Here is a 20,918-nt window from a genome sequence, read left to right on the forward strand (position 1 = left end):
ACCAGTTTACAGAGCCAAGGCTGTGTATTAACACAGGGTGTTTTTTTTCAGTTCACTTACAGTATGCACAGGTAGCTGATATGAGGAATTATTCACTGATTTTGGCTAAAAGTGATTTTGACAACAAGCATTCTCCAGAATTGCCGACTCCACCTTCAATACAAAGTTAGTATCAGTGGAGTCAGTGCAGAATTTTTATTACTTTTAATGTTTAATTTATTTGCTGTGAAGAACAGCACAACAGCAAAATACAAAGACAGCAGAGGGAATGTGGATGGGGAAGAAGAGGTTTGTTTGTTGACATAAATAACCAGGATTTTGCCCAGCAGCACTGCCAATTTACTACAGTAGTCTCAGTGGCCCTCATTTATCAAACTTGCGTGGAAACTGGTGCAGATTTTGGCGCAAATACCTCCCTACGCCAGGTATCGCGTGGGATTTATCAAACAGTCGTATCTCGCCAATCTCAGCGTACGCCAGGCCATTATTGATAAATGCGGCGGCTGAAAACGATCGTACCACGCCCCTATATTTTCTCAGTTTAGAGGCCTAGCCCAGAGGTTTTACGACATGGATATGCAAATTACGGCACAGAAGAGGAACTTCTCTGAAGTAGAAATTGACAGAATAACAGCGAAAGTAGAAAAAAAAATAGTTTAATTTCGGAGCATTACAAGCGGCATCAAAGAACAACAGAAGGCAGCAGTTAGGAAGGAAACAATTGCTGCGGTCAACAGCGTTGGTGTTAACAACAAAAGATCTCCAGTTGAGGATTTTGCATTTTAGGTTTACATCAGTAGGCTACTATTGCTCAAATGCTATAAAACAGCATATACAATTATATGTCGCCATTTCTTTACATAGATGAAGAAAAAGTGGTCTGACTCAAACATCGCCACTAAAAAAAGCGTGTTGCTGTTCTGAAATGCAACCAACTGAGGGTGCGGGCATAATATAAGTGGTAGAGGAGAAACAGACGCACCAACTGTCCGGTAATGGTCCCCATAAAATAAATACACGTCTGCAGAGATTTGAATGATTAGAATGTATTGTTAAGTTAAGTTAAGTTATCTTTATTTGTCAGTTGTACACGAGGCACATTGAAATTTGTCTTTTCGCATATCCCCTCTCAAGTTACCACACTTCGGAGGGGGTCAGAGCGCAGGGTCAGCCGCAGTGCAGCGCCCCTGGAGCAGTTTTGGGGTTAAGTGTCTTGCTCAAGGACACAATGGTAGAGATGGTGGGCACCGTAGACACAATACCAGCCTCTGGCCCTTTTAGATAGCACTACTCAAAAGGGTTGTAAAAACTAAAAATAAACACATTTTGCGTTTTACTGTATGACAGCACGAGTGGTCACTCAGCCCGGCGGTCAGCTGCACAAGCCGACCCGGCAACGATCAGCTGTGAGAGCGTCCACCGTCCTGCTCCACCAGCAGATCGGAAAAACGTGCCGGTTAACGGTGTAAATAAATCGCTCGCTTAAGCGATCAATGACATATTAAAAGAGGAACTAACATCTAAAAAGTGCGTCAAATAAATAAAATGTTAAGCTGAAGAGCAGTGTAGGCCTACTACATATTTAGTACTGTGGCTAACATTTTGAATTAATGCAGCCCCCGTGCCTCAGTGTCCCCCCAGCTGCTCCAGATGGAGACAACTTTCCTTACGCAGTCCCATGCAGCGCTCCTAAGTGGCCGGTGTGTGCATTATTGAATCAGCTCTCCTACTCAGTTGCACACCATAAGCTGCACATTTTTAAGTGATTAATATCTTTATTTCGGTCTGAGCAAACACTGCATTTGTATTATCTTCTTATAATTGTCCAACAAAGTCATCGGCTACCCGGCACAGCCTGCACTGCGAGTCCATGCTGTTTACAAACTTGCGTACACGAGCTGAGAGCTGGCGTGGGATTTGAGCGTATCCTACGCTCACGTCCATATTGATAAATGCCGAGGTTTGCATGGAAATGTGCGTACACCCACATTTCTGGTCTACGCAAGGTTGATAAATGAGGGCCAGTGTGAGACTTCATCACACCTTACATAGTGGCAACCTGTAGGCTACACAGTTGACTAAAGGCTCTAGTTTTATTGTCGGAATTACAAATACCAGTGCAAACAGTAGGTGTCACAGGTGGCCAACGCCTCCGCAAACACAGGCTGACAGTCTTGCCTGTTAGGCATCTACCTTGGACAGATCTCGCACAAGCTCCCTTGTGCTATCCCACTCCACACTCCCACTACCACTCTGCAATTGTCTCATTAATGGCCAGACACCCTAGTCTGAAAAAAAAGAGCTACTGCTATCTCTTAGGGCTAGTTATTGTCATTAATTCTGTAACCATAGCTTTTACTTGTAAATACTTGTGTAAATAATAATTGGTTGTTAATGACTCTTCATCTGTGATGATCACAGAAACCAGGGGCCTCATTTATCAACCGTACTTACGCACAAATCTGTGCGTAAGGAGGGCGTAAGAACATTGCCACGCAAAGTATGGAATTTACCAAAATGTACTTAGACTTATGAATGTGTGTAAATGTAAGCACAGCTCTGACCATTCTTACGAACAGAATCTAGTGGTAGAATAGCGATATTACAAGCACAAAGCAAAGCATTTAAGAGTTTCAACGTCTGCATTAACACTAGAACCGCCAGCGTTCTCTTTATATCTATAATCGCCACGCGCGTCAAATCCACCCGTGCATTTCTAGTGAAATATAAAGTCATACATTTGTTTGTTTAATCATCATCTGTGTTTTGGACCTCTTGTTTTATAATCTAAGTGTCTTTAAGAACACTGATCACGTTTCGTGGCGACTCAGTAATGAAACTGAAAGTAGATATCGCCAATATATCAATGAAAACAGACGGTCAAATGAGCTAAAATGCAATAAATAGTTGTATGGCACACTTATTTTTAGGTAAGCTCTAATTGATTATTCATTAAATGTGTCACACATTTACATGATTTGAAGCGGAGGTTCCCTCCGATGCTCTCTGTGCGTCTCATCTGACAGCTGTGAGCTGGACGAGCCGCGGTGACACGCCAGACTCGCCAATCACTAATTTCACTTAGTAACTCTAATGTTGTTAGGAACTTATCTTCATCTCTTATTTATTGAAAGAGTTTATGAATGACTGCACTAAAGTTATCAGATCGCGGACCCCAAACAATGCCGTTGCCTTACAACTTGCTCGAAAATATCACATTTTCCCATGCAGAAAGCTTTCTTTTGTTTTAATGCCTGCAATAAGTGAGCCAACAAAATATGTTTTGCTTTGATTCAACCTTGTTTACAAGGGTTTCCATTTATGTGTTCTTTTCGTTGCCCTCTTTGCCATTGTAGCGGAGAGGGATAAAACACATTCACATGGTTGATAAAGGGATGTGTTGTTGTGACCATATATGGTTAATTGGAGGCGTTTCTGAATGCAAATGGTCTGAGCGTGAACAAGCATGGTGCTTAAGAACATGTGGGATTTATCAAGATTGATGACTTACTGGTGTGCGTACAATAGGCCAGCGCACGTTTGATAAATAACGATTTTTTGGTACTTTAGCACATACTAAATTTCATTCGTAAGAGTGAATTTAGAACCTTTTCTACGCACTGTTGATAAATGAGGCCCCTGCATTCTTATAATATCTGGACCAATCACTGTACCCTGTTTTGAAAGAATTTAGCCGCACCATGCGCTAGAAATGTTAACATGGAAGCTTCTGGTACATTTGACTTTAGTTTCTGGGATCATTGATTGATGGTTTGCATTAGAAATACAAAACTAAATAAATCACCACTCCTAGTAGCTCCTGTCTTGGCAATTGAAGGCGAGCAATACAACAACCTGGATAACAACCAAGTCACACAAGGGACCTTTAGGCTTAGATGCAGTCAGAGCTGCCAAGTCAGGACACTGTTTGAACTTAGTGTCTGGAAGCAAGTCAAGTTCTATAAGAATAAAGTCACCACCTCTTTAACTCCCAGTGTTCAAGCTGTTGACTAAAACTTGTGAGTACGCTATGGGTTCAGCTCTCTGTAGACTTTGTGTTGCTACTGGCCGTTTGTTTGAAGATGATTGCAAACAAACATTATGCACATCCAGTCTCTGCACACTATTCCGCCTTTCACTGCTGAGGTTGGATGCAAAGCCAACTAGCCACAGATGTTAAAAACTTGGATTCTGTTTAAAGAAAAGGTTCATTAAACTGTTTATGAATTTTATTCTGCAATATTCTGTATTTCGTTGCGTAACCATCATAGATTAACTTTGATCTCTTTGAAGCAGACAGCAAATCATCAAAAAAGTTACTGTGAATATAAGGTCCTTGTTCTCCTCTCCAGTGTCAGGCAAATTGCATTTTGAGATCAATAAAATATCATGAGGTAGTGACACTTGGTTTTCACTGCCATGAAAATGGAGCCCTCGAGGTCTACACATTCTCAGCGGTGTATTCAGAAATGAGAATTATGCAGTTAAGTCCATTTTGCGTCGCACAAAAAGAATATGGTATACATTCCCGAGGCACTGCAGTTTATTGTGGAGCTTCAAAGCGTATTATGCTTGTTTAGTTCTCAACTCTAGCAGTGGAATATTGCCATACTGTAGAGATAGAAATAGCTCTAGATATTTTGAGATGTAGGACACCACACCGAACATTGTTAACAGAAAACATGTTGCTGAGACGTGCTCAATATGGAAGTTAATCATTTGGTCAATTGAGCAGAATAGGTGATGAAAACAACTTTGCTTTCGCCTACAGTGATGATTCTGCTCAGTGGATCAGAGCACTGACGTGATATAGACTTGTGCTACTGTTAGCATACACCATTAGGACCAGAAACACATTCAGTATTCTGAAAGTAGCTCAGAATCAGAGGAGTGACAGAATGATGGCACACACTTTAGCCACCAGTGCAGTGTGTGCCAGGGAATCATTAACTGTGTGAATGTGTGCGCATGTGTCTGTCTGTCTGTTTGCTTGTGTTTGTGTGTACACGTGCTGTCTGTGTGTGTGTGTGTGTGTGTGTGTGTCTTTATCTTGTGGAAAAATCTAGGCAAGGTTCAATGTCACAGACACACTTCTCTTAACAATGTCAAGACAGTGTGAGTTCCCTCTGCTCCAATCTGTCGCACACTCACACGCACACACATCCAGCCTGCCTGTGGATGAGGATGTTCTCTGTGCACATTTGTCAGTGATTCGCTATCATCACTGCCTTGCTGTTTCCTCTACATGAGTCATGACAAAACTGTCAACTAGTGTGTGTGTCTGTGTGTGTGTGTGTGTGTGTGTGTGTGTGTGTGTGTGTTTGTGTGTGTGTGTGTGTGTGTGTGTGTGTTTGTGTGTGTGTGTGTGTGTGTGTGAGTGTGTGTGTGTGTGTGTGTGAATCGAAAGCTGTGAGCAGATATGCATCATTTGCTTTTGAAGCTTTAGCCCATGGTTATTTTCAGTCCTCCAGTCATGACATGCTTGTGCTTGTCTGTCACTGTATGTGTGTCTGTATGATCCAATGGCCAGTGTTAAGGTTTAGCATGGGTGAAGCTTCAGCTTGCCTTGCTTATTTATTTCCTCCCTCTTCCTTTTTAAATAGTTCTCTCCTCCATTTCATTCAGCTCTGTTTCCTCTTTTGCTTTTTTCAATTACTGAGCCGTGTTGGAGCTCGTTTCTTATTCTACCCTTTGCTTCACCTGTCCGTTACTCAAAATACCATCCTCTAGAGTCGTATGAAAGGAACTGTTGCCAATAAAAATGTAACTTTGAGTGCACCATACATCATTTTACGGCTATCTCTGGAAATGTCTTGAAGATCCAGATGTTGACAAAAGAAAATAACCAAGAATTAATAGGATATTGTCTGTTTGTTCTTTTGAAACATATCTTTTGGTCAGCCTTGCTGGTGTGTGATGAAAAACTGCTCTTGTTAGAGCGTTGTGCTGAGACGAGCTCTCGGGCAAATCTTCACCAAGTAGACATTATCTATTCTGTCTGAACCATCTTTTCTAATCCCTGCATCGTGCACTTAACCTCCACACACCAGTCGAGACAAAAAAAGTTACAATAAGTCTTTGATGTCTGCAGCCTTCAACTTAAGTTGGCCACTCCAGTGGTGCAGAGAATGATAATTATGATTTTTAAAGTGCAATAATTCGGTTGCCCTTTCAGCTTTACTGACGCACAAGACTATAATGAAATTTCACACCTTTTTTCATTATTGTCTGCTTTTCTATCTAAAGCAGATTGAGTTTGAGATGTGCGGATCAAAGTGAGTGATGTGATTAAGTAACTCTGGACACACTCTCAGACACTTTGAAGTGACGTTTAGTTATTCTCTGAACCTCGGACCACTGCAGGGAAGACCATCTCTCTGTTGGTACATGGCAGTTCCTCACCAACAAGCTCGGACAGTAATCTTTTGTGTTCAAAGTCCACATCTGTGTTGGGACTGTTCACCGATGCTGGAAATCTTCTGTGACCTTTTCACTTTTGTGAAGGTTTTTTCTTGATTGTGAGTATGTTCTACAAGATTTATGTTTGTATTTTTAAGTCCGGCACCATTCCATCTACAGCAAAGCTCTTTTTGCTGCTTCACAGCCTTGGTGCACACATTTCTATCTTCTAGAGATGGCTGTTACAGCTGTTAAAGGGTCTTGTTTTTGTGTTAGAAGTGGCAAATGTCTTACTTATTTAGGATAAGGATGCAAATCCCAGAAGTGTGTGAGTATATGCGAGTCTCGCTCTGTATGCTGTAACTACTGTTTATACATGAATTCATAATTTGTCATGTTTAATTAAAGTTTCTTAAGTGGTTTAAAATGTATTTTTTAGTTTCCAAGAATTTTCTCAAGCACACAGGAAATTAAATAAGGCTATAAGCCTCTTCTCTCCGACGCAGATATTCAAATTTTTTAAAAGAAATGTCCTACTTTTGTTTGTCTCTCTCTTCACTGCCTATTAGCCTCTAGTCTTTCTCTTCATTCTCCCCTCTCTTTGTCATCTCTCCGCTGCTCTGTCCCTCCTTTCCCTTTTCATTGAACAAAATGAAACCCTTCTCTTCTCTTGTTTGTTCAGATCCAGTGCAGCAGTGTCCTGCAGCAGCCTCCCACAGAGGAGCACAAGCAGAGAGTGACCAGTATGATGGAGTCCCTCGGCCTGCAGACGCCATCCCAAGTCTGCAACCCCGGTTTGCCCAGCAACGTCTTGTATCCCTCACCTGAAGTGAAACACACTCATAAACACAGAATACACATAGGCTGACACACTATGTATATTATGCAGACACATCATACAGCTCACATCTGACATAAACCTCAAACATGCCTCTGTAAGTATTTGATAAGTATTGTAATAGATGCAGCCACATGCACTCATACTGTCACAGCCCCATGACAGATTCCCATACTACACCTGAAACGTAAGCAGAGCATTTCATTGATTTTTCTTCCGGCGATGTATTGAATGTCTGCTTCGTGCTTTTCACTTAATCTCTTTGAAAGTGTGTTGTGCAACACAGGGTCATTATCGTATTTCAGTCGGAGTCGGTACTTAAAGGCTCACTACATCTGTCGTGCTGATTGACTCTCTGTCTGTTTTTCTCAAACCCATACCAAACAGACTAATTGCACAAACACACTCTCATATAATCCGTCTGTGTCTGTTCATTTCAATATTAACTTTACTGACTACGTTCACAAGAAAGCAAAATCGACGTATAATGTTAATGGTGAAAAAATACACCAGTAACAAGTGGAACACTGTTTAGTGTGACTGAGGCAGTAGTTTGATACAAAGTATTTAATGTTCAGTAAACATAGTACATGCATTCCCAAGTGAAATCATTATTATAGGTTCTGTTAAGATTGTTCATTTCAAATGTAAACTCTTACACACACACACACACACACACACACACACACACACACACACACACACACACACACACACCTTTCATCATTGTTCCTTAACAACTGTCTCCAGGCGTGTTGGAGATGTGTCCATCTGTCTGTCTGACTTTACAGTGAAAGCAGTCTGATATTCCGGCTAACTGATATTGCAATGGCTGATGTTATTACGCCAATTTTTTGGCAATTTGTTTCATTGTTGTCACGTTTTTTTAACTAATATATACTGTACCTTGTGTGTTTTCTGCTCTGCTCTACAAGCAACAGCAGGGTGGGTGTCTCTGCTACAGTATTTTCAATACTGCCTAAAGGACTCAATCAGAGAACTGCATTTGTACATTTTTGTTTTTATAAAAGAAAATATGTACTTTGTGCTATGGAGTAATAGAAGTGGTCAACATCATTAGAATAACCTAGTCTTTTCCAGTGTTTCTCTAAATGGGATTATTTAAAGCAAATTAAAACTACTCTTCATTTAAAATACTAGTTTTGTTTTTCAGTGAATCCTGTCTAGGTTGTGAACAAAAGTATATATATATATATATATATATATATATATATATATATATTTATATATATCTCAATCACAGTGATTTGCAATAGGATATATAGCCTATTGCAAATCACTCTGATTCATGCTACACATGAAAGTGAAAGGCGACCTAAACCAAATGTCCATGCCATGCTCATTTGTGTAGGCTGCTATACTACCTAACATGTTGATTTCCTCACTCTGTGTTATACTGTGTATTTTTTTAAAGTAGCTGGTAAAATACCAAAAGATACGTGTCATTATCTCATAGGAAACCATGGAGAAGAGGAGTATTTTATTTAAAAAAAGTAAAAAAATGTTAATGCAGTCTATAGAGGAAACGCACCACGACGCTCATGCAGTGTCTCTCTCTTTATCCTCCGTGCGGAAACAACATCCTCCTTCCTCCGTGTCTTGCGCCCGCTGGCTGTCATTCGTCCAACGCGAGCCAGCCGGTGCGATCGTGGCACAGGCGGAGTGGAGCAGCCGAGAGCCGCATGTAAATGAACATCTCCACCTCCGTGCTGTTGTCACCTGAGGGTCAAAGCGGTGCAAACTGGACTGTCCCGTCATCGGCGAGCTGACCTAAACACGCCTTGCGTGGAGATAAAATACAATAAAAAGAGGTTAAACTGCACTACTTTGGAGCTGATCGCTGCCGTGTGGCGCCGCCGTCCGCTTGGTTTCTCGCTACAACACGGTGAGTGATACGCGAGTTTAATTTGTGGCTGTATTGCTTGGGTCTCCGTGCTCCGTGCTGACCGCTCCGATGACAGGCGGAATCAGTTTGTCGAGGGAGCGACTTCGAATACTTAATTAAATCATAGTTAATTCCCGAAAGCGCACCCCTTTAGGGAATCTAAATAATCGTGATGTGGTGATGCGGAGTGGTTGTTGTAGCCTATTAACAGTAGATAAGGTTTTACAAACGCGTAGCCTACTTGTCGGGTTAAAATTAAGTAAATGCACTCATCATTGCTGCTCTTAGACAGAGGGGGACGCGGGTCAGGTAGGGGACGCTCATCAGTGCAACCAATTAGGTAATGTATAATTGATGGTCCACATGACAGTCTTTATCCAGACTCAGCCATCATCATCACCATTACTCATGTCCGTGGCTCTGCCTCTGCATGAATGATAACCGATGGAGAGAGCAGAGAGAGAGATGATGTGTCAGTTCTTGAACCTCAAACCTCCCACAGCTGGGCTGGCACCCTGAGGGTAATCTGGACCCACTCACTGCTGCACACATCCATCCAGCCTGCTTGTTCCATCCACTGTGCCAGAGTTGGTTGCTTCAAAGTTTGGACTGTTTACCACTTATGATGGAAGATTATTTTTAGATTACATTTCTTTTTTTTCCCTCCTTGTCCTTCGGCATGAGAGAATTTGCAGAATGGCATTGCATAGCACGGTAGAATAGCATACAGGATGCAGAGCTGTCTTTACAGGACTGTAGTAATATGATTAAATATGGTAGCCAATTTATCTGATAAACATGGATCTCCCACACATGGAAATCAAATTTCAGCCTCTCTGCCACAGAGGATTGTTGTTGGAATAGATATAGAAGAAAACAATCTCCGGCCAAAAGCTTTACATCATGGGCTTACACGGCTCCTGCAAGAACTTCTACTCTGTTCTCAGATGACTTGAGTGTATCTCATCCAGATGGAGTGCCACACTGACAGACCAAATCTGATTGGATACAAAACATCCAGGCAGGGAATCAATCCAGTCCAGGATTGAGAAGGGGAGAATTTGAAAAAGACCACTTCTTGCAGAGAAGCTGTGTTGTAATGGTCCTACAGTATACGTGCTGTGCTCATGTGTTTACAGAATGTTCTGCTGTGCAATTTGAGTAAAAAAAGCACGGAATCACACAAGTGGTTGTTGCCTCGTTTCTCCTTGATCAGCCCAGCACAAGATTCAAGTCACGCTCTGAAAATAATATGGCAGTGTCTCATTTGGACCATCGATAGCCAAATGTAATCTGATCTGGATACGTAAGTGCTTACCGGTAAATTTCCCCATCACTTTACCATCATTTGCTAAAATAAATGTATTTTGTAATTACGGTTGCCTGCTCTCAGATAATGGGTGCATTTAGACTCTCGTTTTATGTGCAGCCTGTGCCACATTGGAGATGATTGATTTGCTCTTAATGCCCTGCTCGCACTACTTCTTGAAATTTCAGCACTTTACCAGGTTGCACGGTAGTATTAACGGCTGCTAGATATACTGTGTTGACTGCATTAAATTGTGCCAGTGGCGATAACCACTCATCGTGTGTGTGTGTGTGTGTGTGTGTGTGTGTGTGTGTGTGTGTGTGTGTGTGTGTGTGTGTGTGTGTGTGTGTGTGTGTGTGTGTGTGTGTGTGTGTGTGTGTGTGTGTGTGTGTGTGTGTGTCAGAGATACATGACTGCCTGCTTGGAAGGAGAGCACACAGGAACATCCACCAATCAAGTGGCTGCCACGGGAGAGACAAGGCCCCCCTCTCCTTGGCTGTTATCTAGAAATATTGAGGCTTTCGACCAGCACTTAAGGATATTTAGTGCGGCATTTCTCAGAAAGCTGGGAAGCTACCCAGAAGATGTTCTCAGAATGCACAAATTGGCCTTAATCGAACGCTTCCTTGCCTTCACTTAGCTGTCTCCAGGAACACTCGTTTATGCTGACTGTGAGAACAAAACAGTTTTATTACGCTTTTATTTTGAAATAATAGACTGCAGGTGACCACAGAAACCACCACTGCCAGCTAAAGCTGCAGCAAAAAGGGAGTTTGCCAGCGTTCTTCTTTTATCAGCACAGTCTTTCATGTATTGGCAGATACAGATTAATATCTGCTTTAATATCTCTCGGGACAGTTGTAGTGCTGTTGTCAGGATGTGCTATGTTAATAGAGCCCTGAACGGGGACGTTGTATGTCTTGTAGAGAGGTTCTTGAGGGGACTCACTCGGTCTACATTAACATTCACACCTGGAGATGTTTGCTCACTTCAGTTCTTAGTCCTTCATATTCGAGCACCGGCAGTCGGGCTTGTAAAGATTAATTCTGTCAGTGAGAAAATCAAGTCCCTGGTGCTCATTATCCTCTCCCATAGCCACACACTCCTACTCTATCTGGCACTTTCCGCCGTTTCTTATCAAGGGTAGATGAAATATTCACTAGGAAAGCTGTTGTTTTCTGCAGGGTCACCCCCCTCCCCAAACAATTCCAAACCTGTCTTCTGTACTCCTCTGATAATATCATTGACAGAGCCACTGCTTAATTATGTATGAATCATGTCTTGTAGCTTTTCATCAGCGTTGTCTTCTCGGTCCCTCCTTCTAGTTTTTCTATTTTAACAAATATTTAATTTTTAAAGATAGAAAAAAGGGCCTTCATCAAATGTTAATTTAAAGCGGCCCTATATATATTATTTTTTTTATTTGTCTTCTCACTTTCATCTCACTTTCATCCCTCCCTTTCATCCAAAAATGTGTGAAAGCCCCTGAGGGAAAAGAAGTAGCAACTTAAAGAAAATGGTGTGTAGAAGACCACTGCTTTAGATGGAGAGAAGGGGAGGGGAAAGAGACTGGTATAGAGATGTAAAAGTTCCTCTGGGGATTACGCATGTGCCAGACATCAGATGTGTCTTTTTCTAAAGGGAACATAAGGAGCCCTCCTTCTTCTTCAAATGTCAGCTACCCTCCAGTGCTTTATATTGACCACTTATTCCCCTGCATGCCTCCCTATTTCACACACTCCATGCCTATCACAGGAGAGCAAGCCTTTCCAGACAGCTTTTGGAAGAGGGGGTGGTGGGGGGGGCTTCATGAATAATAAGAAAACTATTTCAGATGAAAGCTAAATCTCTGTATCAAAAGAAATGTGTCGAGCATGACGGTCCTAGTCTGAGGATTCTTGCTCTTGAGATGAACAGTCTTATTTCTGTAGCACTGAACCATTTGAAAATCGCACACAACTCCATGCCCGTGTTTTGATGTTTAGTAATGGTTTCTATGTTTCTGTTCTTAGAAGAAGAGTGCCTCTCTGCCGACCCCTGGTGACCATGCGGAGTGTGTGTGCGGTGGTGTTGGCACTGGCCACTGCCGCCCTGGGCTGGGCCGACTCGGACAATGCCAGGCCCAGACACGACTCCAGCTTGGAGATCTGTATCCTTTTCCTGTCAAGTGTGCCTGTGTCTGCATGGCTGTGTGCGTGCTAGTGAAAATGTGACAGATAGATCGTAATGTGACAGATAGATGCCAGAGTGAGCGTTTGGGCGAGTCATACCCATGTGGGACGGTCTGTGTGTGTGTGTTCTTTTTCTTGACCTGCTCTCATCAGACAAACGGCTCTTTGAGACCAAGAGGAAGGATCAGCTGAACGCGCTCAAGAATCTGGTCGAACTGAATGACATCAACCAGCAGTACAAGATCATCGACATCATGCTCAAAGGGCTCTTCAAGGTATTGTGTGTGTGTGTGTGTACATGCGCACTCGCATCATTTACTCACATCTTTGGGCAGCAGTAAAATCAAGCACAAAGGCCACTGGTATCGAGACAACTGGTAACAGTTATTTCCCAGGGCTCGCCCGTCTTGTGATTTCAGCCGATGGAAGGGTGAGAAGGTTTAGCAGGCCAACAGCGCATCAGAAGCGTCAAATCCAACGATCACATTCATCAGCATGTTTCCCTGCATTCATCTGAATGTTGGCTCACACTAAAGCCCCTCAGCGTTGCTTTACAGTATGCCTTAGTTTCCCAAGAGGATAGTATTCTATGCATTTTGTATGTCTCTCAAGGACATCCTGCATAGTCAACCTTCAGTGGATGAAACACATTGTCAGCATTTCTATAGCAGTGTGTGTGTGTGTGTGTGTGTGTGTGTGTGTGTGTGTGTGTGTGTGTGTGTGTGTCTGAGAGAGCGCTTAAGTGTTCCTGCTTACAACTAGTCCATACAGTCCCCATAGATGCAGCGCTGACTATTATCTCAGTCAGTGTCTCTTTGTGTTTACTGTGTCTGTATTTTAATCACGATATGACAGTGTGAAATATCTGGTGTGTGTGTGTGTGAGTGTGCGCGCAAGACCAGTTTGAAAGCAACACAACTGTTTGATGTAAAATGTCCCCAGTAGTTTATCTTAATTATCCAAACTTCTTAACCTAAATCACTTCCTTCTTCCAAACCTAAATGTTTTCAGCACTTGTTGCTTGTCCTTTTAGAATCCACCATGAACCTGTGCTGTAAAAGTTGCGTCAACTCTCATCCCTCATTCTCCAGGTGTTGGAGGACTCCAGACAGATCCTGGTTGTGGCCAACATGCAGCCCGATGACCCTTTCCCCATGGATGACAAGATCAAAGAAGGTCTGGTCCATGCTAACGCCTATTTTTCTTGCTCTGCTCATATAAACCTTTTTATTTTAACAGCATCATTATTATTCAACCCCCAGGACCTTATTTGAGTGTTACCATGCTTGAGATGCACTTTTCACCTTGTTGGATTTATCAGCATGTTATGTGCGCGTGTGTGTTTTGATACATCTTCTAAATAATCAAAATGTATTTCTTCTCACTAACCAACCAGGTTTCTTTGTTTCTTCGCTCTCTCTGAAGCGTATTCCCATGTGGTGGAGAATACAGCGTTCTTTGGCGACGTGGCGTTGCGTTTCCCCCGCATTGTCCACCACTACTACGACCGGAACCCTGACTGGGGCGGTCTGCTGCGCTGGGGCCTGCATTTCTGTAACCAGACGGGGGTTTTCACAGGAGGAGCCCACCAACATGTCCTCTCACTTGTAAGAGCTGACAAGCATCCTCTCCTGTCCTGTATTGTAACGTGTGTAAATTGACGATAATGGTATTGTCATGAGTTTTTTGTCCAGTTTATTTTTTTTTTCACATTTTACAGTTTAAGCCCTTTTGTGAAATATGGGTGCAGAATTCAATACACTGTAAATGCTTGATGAACTGCATTACATATTTCTCCTTGGGAGGGTATAGTAGCGAGAACATGGAGAAATATGCAGATTTAAGTGCAATCTGCTGTCATGTCATTGCACATTACGTCAACAGCGTCAGCTAAAACCTCTCTCCAAAATCTCTCGCTTGTCATCAAATTGGTCCATGGTGTATTGAAGCTGAAAAGAGCAAAGCTTATAAAATGGTATTTCCTATTTAATGCATGGGTTAATGAACTGAACTCTTACAGGATTAATCTGTGACCTTAGCAATGTGCCAAAAGGATTATATTGTGGATTAATTCCAGAGACTGGAAACAGCAGCAGCAGCAGTTAACACCTACAAAGTGTGCATCAAGACCTCAATTATGCCTCAGTAACCCCATAATAGTCTTCTTCATTTCATGTAGCTCATAATTGCTAAAGAGGTCATTATAAAATGAATTAATAAGCTTTAATACACAGTAGAAAATGTAAATTTTGTCTGCATCTGCTTGCCTGCCAAATTGCATCCCTCTGCTTTAGCTGAAGTAGCTGTAGAATAAGCAACAGTATCTGTTCCATAACTTGTTTCTATTGAAGACATGATAATGTGCCCCGTTGTTTACTCTGTCATCTGTCTATTCCACTCATCTCTCAGATGTCCCAGGAGCTGGGAATAACAGAGAAAGCCCCAGACTTTACGAACCCGTACCGCACAGAGAGAGACGATGTAAGTAAGACGTATCCATGTTGCACCACCACACAAAGTCTCTCTTTATGTCTTCCCAATCACCCATTGACTTTCAGAGTGATCCACTAGCTGCCTCTTAGCAGCCACTAGTTACACCTTTGCAGCCACTAACTGCGGCTACGCGTACATATATTTGCTTTATCACTCTGTTGCATTACACCAGCTCTCGCATAGCCTTGATTTTTTTTCTCGCCCTCTTCTTCTCTGCTCCAGGTGCTACACACTGCTGAAGCATTCCAGAAGATCCTGAGGGAGGAGGAGAAGAGGAGGAGGAAAGAAGAGAAGAGGAAAGAGATCAGGAAAGGCCCTCGTATCTCTCGCTCCCGCACCGAGCTATAGCGCTGCACCACCTCAGTGCTTGTGGAGAGCACAGCAGAGGAGACAGAGCACTCGCTCAGTCCATATGGGGTTGCTTGCCTTGCAGACTCCCATGACAGTAAAGGATATAATGTCATCGCTTGTACAAAAGCAAGGTGCTCTGTTGAAAACAAGAGGGACACAAAAAAAGTGAAGCGGAAGTGGAGGTTTAGTCAGTTTCTGACAAAGACCTGAATTGCTGTACATCATCTACAGTGATGTGTAATTGATCAATTTGACCTTGCATAAGAGGTAAAAGACGTCTCCAGAATAGGAGCTGATAAGAGAAACTCTATTTTGAGAACTTGAGGATAACATAACTGTACTTTGGAATATCAGCAATTTTGGTAATAATAAATTTGCTTCAGAATCAGAACTTTGCCCAACCCTGCTGTATTGTGTCATGTCAATATATTTAATGTGTCTAAAGACCATGTGCTTCAAACTTGCGTGGTTGCCAAATGTTAAATAGACCTAGCCTCATTAAATTCAGCCGGTTTCTGGTTAGAAAGCTTGAATTGATGACGAAACAAAGTTTTTGATCATTTTTCTCCCCATGAACTGAGAGATTTGTAAAGAGATTTCTCAAGGGATGTTTGTGTAAATGAAGATTCATGTTCATATTGCTGCTAAAAGTTAAAAGTACACATCTTGTGTTTTGTTTTTCTAAAGGCCAGTATAATGGTATATTCAATGCTTCATTATTTAACAGTCTCTATGAAGAATTCTAATTCATCACCATGAGAGGGAAGCATCAGTAAATTTTATTTTTACACATGTTCAAATCTGTTTGAAACAAGTAGTAATTATTTTGACACCAATCTCTGTAGTTGTGTCACTTTATTGATCCTTAGTTGTGAGAATTATTTAATACTGTTGGGAAAATATGCAGAAATAGAATATATGACCCTTCATCTTGCAGCCCCCCATCTGTTTCTGTGTTAGATATTCTTTCCCCCCCCTCTTGTATAAATTTAAATATTTTAATGGTTCAAATCTATGTAATTGAAGTTGATGTTATTTTGATATAGTATTACGACTGTTATAAAACTATATGTATATTCAGAGAGAATATCACTGCTGCAGAATGAACAAGCCATTTTGTTATCAAATTTAATGTAATAAAGTGACTCTGATATCAGTGATGTAAAACGACATCAACATCTGTATTTGATGTATATGGGCGCTCGAGAGCTAGTTGAACGATCAGCCAACAGAGGGCAGGCAGCCGCCAACTTTTCTCCAACTACAGCCCAATGTTTTTGTTTTGGCTGAACCGAGTTAGAGAGCTCGACCCTGCTTGTAGCTTCTTTGGCTACATTCAGAAGATGATAAGCTTGAACGCAGAGACGAAACGACCTCTTTTTAACAAGCTGAGAGATGTATTTTAACTTGGATTCGGGTAAGCGTAATCCCTTAATGTCGTGATAGTTGCTATTTCCGTCAGATGCGGTCAGAAGTTAGCAACTTGCTATGCTAGCCTGTTAACGCGGAGTTCGTCGGCTGTCAATATTTGTTGCTAGCTAATAGGTGGCAGTGGTTACTAAATGATGTCACGCTTGGTTAATTGCGTTATAACAAGGAAGGCTAACCATCTAAGGCTTAATCTAGTGGGTAACGCTAGCTATTTCCTCTGCTCACTTGAATGTAACGTTAGCTAACCTATTCAGTTATGTTGTGTTTCTGTCCAGAAGCTTCCTGACAAACAATAACTTTTCTAGGCCTGTTTCGTGTCACATAAACATGAGTTCTTTAGCCTTCGTCGTTATGAGCCAGTGTCAACAATACAATTCTCGATTGCTGGCTGTCAATACAGGTGCATCTCAAAAGTTTAAGATAGAATATCATGGAAAAGTTCATTTCCCCCCTGTAATTTAATTAAAAAGCTACTACTTTAATATAGATTAATACACTTAAAGTGACATATTTCAAGCTTCTTCTTTTTGTAAGTATAATTTTGATGAATATGGCTTACAGCTCATGAAAAAATCCAGTATCTCAAAATATTAGAATATTAAATGAGACCAATAAAAAACAAACTATATAACAGAAATGAACAACATCAATGCAGATTGGGTGGCATGGAAGCTATCAGCCTGTGACACTGCTTAGGTCTTATGGAATCTCAGGTTGCTTTGATAAAAATGTACTTTTCCATGCTATTCTTATTATTTTAAGATGCACTTGTGCCTTGTGATGCTTTACAACAGCTTTTGTCGCTAAATTACCATTTCTGTTTTAGGGGACGAGGAAGCGAACAAGAAGCCAGTTGACATGATGGAGGATGGAGGCGACTGTCAAAGCAGGTGGGGTGAAGAAGAGCTCCGGTTGGTCCTTATCGGAAGGACCGGATCTGGCAAGAGTACGTCTGGGAACACCATCTTGGGCCGAGGGCAGTTCCTATCACAGATCAGTGCCAGCTCTGTAACCCAGGTGTGCCAGCTCGGGACCACTGAGCTCACAGAGGAATGGGATAGCCAGACTGTCACACAAAAGAGGATGAGGAGAATCACGGTGGTGGACATGCCGGGTTTTGGGGACACTCACCTCAGCACGGAACAGATCCATTCAGAGATAGCCAAATGTGTGTCTCTCACTGCCCCCGGGCCCCATGCTTTCCTCCTGGTGGTGCCACTGGGACGATACACAGACAACGAGAACCAGGCAGCCTGCGAGCTGAGCAAGATATTTGGGGAGGATGCAGTCCGTCAGCACACGGTGGTTCTTTTTACTAGGGGTGATGACCTCGAGGGCACAGGGATTGAAGATTACCTTAGTCGGACTGCACCTGCTGGGCTTAAGGCTCTGATTGACAAGTGTGGGGGCAGGTATCATGTTCTCAACAACAAAGACCCCAGTAACTCAACCCAGGTTGGGGAACTCTTAATGAAGGTGGACACGATGGTGAGGCAGACTAACAGAGGGTTCTATACCAATACTGTGTTTTTAGAAGCAGAGGCTGCCATCAGGGAGGAGCAAGAAAGGATGTTGAGGGAATCAGAGGGGCAAGAACAAGGGGGAAGCATGGAAGAACAGGCTAGACTTGGAAAACGAAAGAAGTGTGACTTGGAGTCCTACAGAGCAGAGAGCATGGACAGAGCATCGCAAGGGTTTAGGAGGAGAGAGATGGAAAGAGGAAATGAAGATGATTTTAGAGTGGAGAGATGGACAGAGGAGAGCAGAGGCAGCGTCTTTGGTCTGCTGAGGGACGGAGTGGAGCGATGTAGGGACCGGTTCAGATGCTGGCGGGGAGATGGCGATAGTAGGGCCCTGAGCAGGCGACAGTCTTCCCGTTCGTCCTTGATCCGCATGAGAAGGGAGGCCGCGCTCTCTGCCAAGGTGCTGCAGAGGGTCAAAATCCTGGTGGCTGCAGGAGCCACGGGTATGGCCGTGGGGGCTGTGTTTGGGGCGGCGGCCCCTCTAGCAGCCGCGGCGGGGGCATCTTTCATGGGGACCTCAGTTGGCTTTGCTGCCGGTCAGTTTGCGGGTATGTCCGTAGCGGGGGGCACTGGTGTCGGGAAAGCCGTGGGGGCCATAGTGGCCGCAGCCTCTGGGAAAACCGCAGTGGCTCTGGGGGCGGCGGCAGGTGGGGTTTTGGGTGGGTCAATCGGAGCCGTCACTGGGGCTGAGGCTGACAGTGTTAGTGAAGGCGCTCTGGATGCCCTGGGGCAGGTTAGCATCATTGGGGCGTCTGTCGTTGGGGTGGCAGCAGGTGTGGGAGGCACCATGGGAGCTGGGGCGGCTTTAGGCGCGGCCCTGGAGGGAGCAGCTTTTAGTACAGCAGCCCTTGGCGGAGCTGATACTGCTGCAGTAGGAGCAAATGCTTCTCTTGCTCAGGGTAGTTTAGCTTCAGCAGTAGCCACTGTAGGAAATGTAGCTACGGGCACTGGGACATCTCAGTGTGCTGCTGCAGCTGTACCAGTGGCTGCCGGTGTTGCATGTGGGTTAGCAGGGCCCAGTGTAGCGTCAATGGTCAGCAGGGTGTCAGACCCCTGGGGCTCTGTGGCCGTAACGACCCGCATCCTCACTGCAGTGGCTGAAATAGGACAGGCTGCAGCAGGCATCGCCCTGGCCGGCGGCCTGGTGGTGAAGGTAATGAAGGAAAAAGTTAGATGCGGCACAGGGACAACAGAAGCCAGTTACTCAGAGAAGAAGTCCTATGAGATCTACTGGAACAAACAGGAGTCGTAGAGAGAGATCATATTTGTGTTCTTTCCTAGCCTCCTGATAAAGTAGTACGCTACATAGTAGCTTCCCTGAGCCTCAGAGATGCAGAGCTAGCATCTTTGTTATAAAACAATATCGTATGAACAAGTAAAAATTATAGTATACAAAAGAAAGCAGAGTTTGTGGACATAAATATTGGTTAGAACAGTTTGAGGCTGTGGAATGAGTTCAGTGAAATTTGCAGTGCTGTGAGGGATGACTAAAAAGAAAAATTAGGTGCATATACTTGTGAAACCATTGCTTTATTTTTCTCTCTTCAAACAAGTTCAAACACATTTGTATCTTAATAGTAATACATTTATATATGGTTAAGATTCATCTGGCAACTAGTGGGTTTGGAACTAAACCTGATGTCTCCGTGCTGTTTTTTTAGGAAGAGAAAATCCAATTGCTGCCTGTGTGAGCTCATTTGAAAGAGTCGTATGAATTTCATTAAGGTTTATAATTTGACCTTTTTCTTTCATAAGAAGAATCGAAGAAATATAAATGGAAAATAATAAAATGTTCTTAAGCACCATCTTGTTTGCTGATTGAGGATGTGTTGATGTAATTATTCTTAATTATTACAAATTGCTACATAAACATGTAAAAGTATTTTCAAAGCCTCTAATGTTTGCACTGACTGATGACAATGGGTGGTTGTATTGCAATGTTTCACATCATATAATATGTAAAACAGTTAAGAGCGTGGTAGTTATGTATTAACACTGGTTTTGGACATCAAGCGCCACCTGACCAATACAGTGTATCAACAGTTCACTGGCGTGTTAACATTGTTGCAGTGAAATAAACAAAGACAGTATTCTTTCATGACTGAATATTATAACATTGTTTCTTGTCTTCTGTTGTTGAGTCGTTAGTTATCTTTCCTAAGTTGCATCAATAAAAATAAAAATATACAAATAAAATGTCTTATTCTACATGTGAATTTTAAAAAAAATCCTGTAGGCTACTAAAGTATATTCAACAGCTAATATATAATTACCTTTCTAGGAAATACTTGACTTTATTGAGTATTTTATGTTGCACTGTTGCAACATGACCTGACAACTTTTTCAAGAATACTATTTGTATGCTTGAAAGCAATTTAGGAGCCTTTGAATGGACAATAGGAATTTTAATGAATTGGTGTTGCATTATTATGATTTTTACTGAGCACGTAACATTTTATCTCCATTCAGGGAAACATACTTTTCAAAATGGCACATG

The 20,918-nt window shown here is 42.5% G+C and overlaps 3 protein-coding genes across 3 annotated transcripts in view; all 3 read left to right on the top strand.

Moving 5' to 3' along the window:
- mei1 (meiotic double-stranded break formation protein 1) overlaps nucleotides 1-7,267 on the top strand; it is a gene marked incomplete at both ends in the record, with an annotated part of 57,994 nt that extends 50,727 nt beyond the window's left edge. The window contains one exon of the mRNA XM_080044580.1: nucleotides 7,082-7,267. Coding sequence (XP_079900706.1) covers nucleotides 7,082-7,267 — 186 coding nt within the window. The remainder of the gene's footprint in view (nucleotides 1-7,081) is intronic.
- A 1,628-nt stretch (nucleotides 7,268-8,895) lies between these two features.
- Nucleotides 8,896-16,562, top strand: ccdc134 (coiled-coil domain containing 134). Its single transcript, XM_080044674.1, has 7 exons — nucleotides 8,896-9,143; nucleotides 12,465-12,601; nucleotides 12,777-12,898; nucleotides 13,715-13,799; nucleotides 14,049-14,230; nucleotides 15,033-15,104; nucleotides 15,339-16,562. Exons 2-7 carry the CDS (start codon nucleotides 12,499-12,501, stop codon nucleotides 15,462-15,464), a joined length of 690 nt encoding a protein of 229 aa, XP_079900800.1. The 5' UTR covers nucleotides 8,896-9,143; nucleotides 12,465-12,498; the 3' UTR covers nucleotides 15,465-16,562.
- A 190-nt stretch (nucleotides 16,563-16,752) lies between these two features.
- LOC307262673 (uncharacterized protein) lies at nucleotides 16,753-20,511 on the top strand. Its single transcript, XM_080043628.1, has 2 exons — nucleotides 16,753-16,884; nucleotides 17,725-20,511. Exons 1-2 carry the CDS (start codon nucleotides 16,863-16,865, stop codon nucleotides 19,671-19,673), a joined length of 1,971 nt encoding a protein of 656 aa, XP_079899754.1. The 5' UTR covers nucleotides 16,753-16,862; the 3' UTR covers nucleotides 19,674-20,511.
- The last annotated feature ends 407 nt before the right edge of the window (nucleotides 20,512-20,918 follow it).

The sequence above is a fragment of the Ammodytes marinus genome (assembly GCF_949987685.1).
Source record: "Ammodytes marinus genome assembly, chromosome: 16".
In the NCBI taxonomy this organism is placed as follows: domain Eukaryota; kingdom Metazoa; phylum Chordata; class Actinopteri; order Uranoscopiformes; family Ammodytidae; genus Ammodytes; species Ammodytes marinus.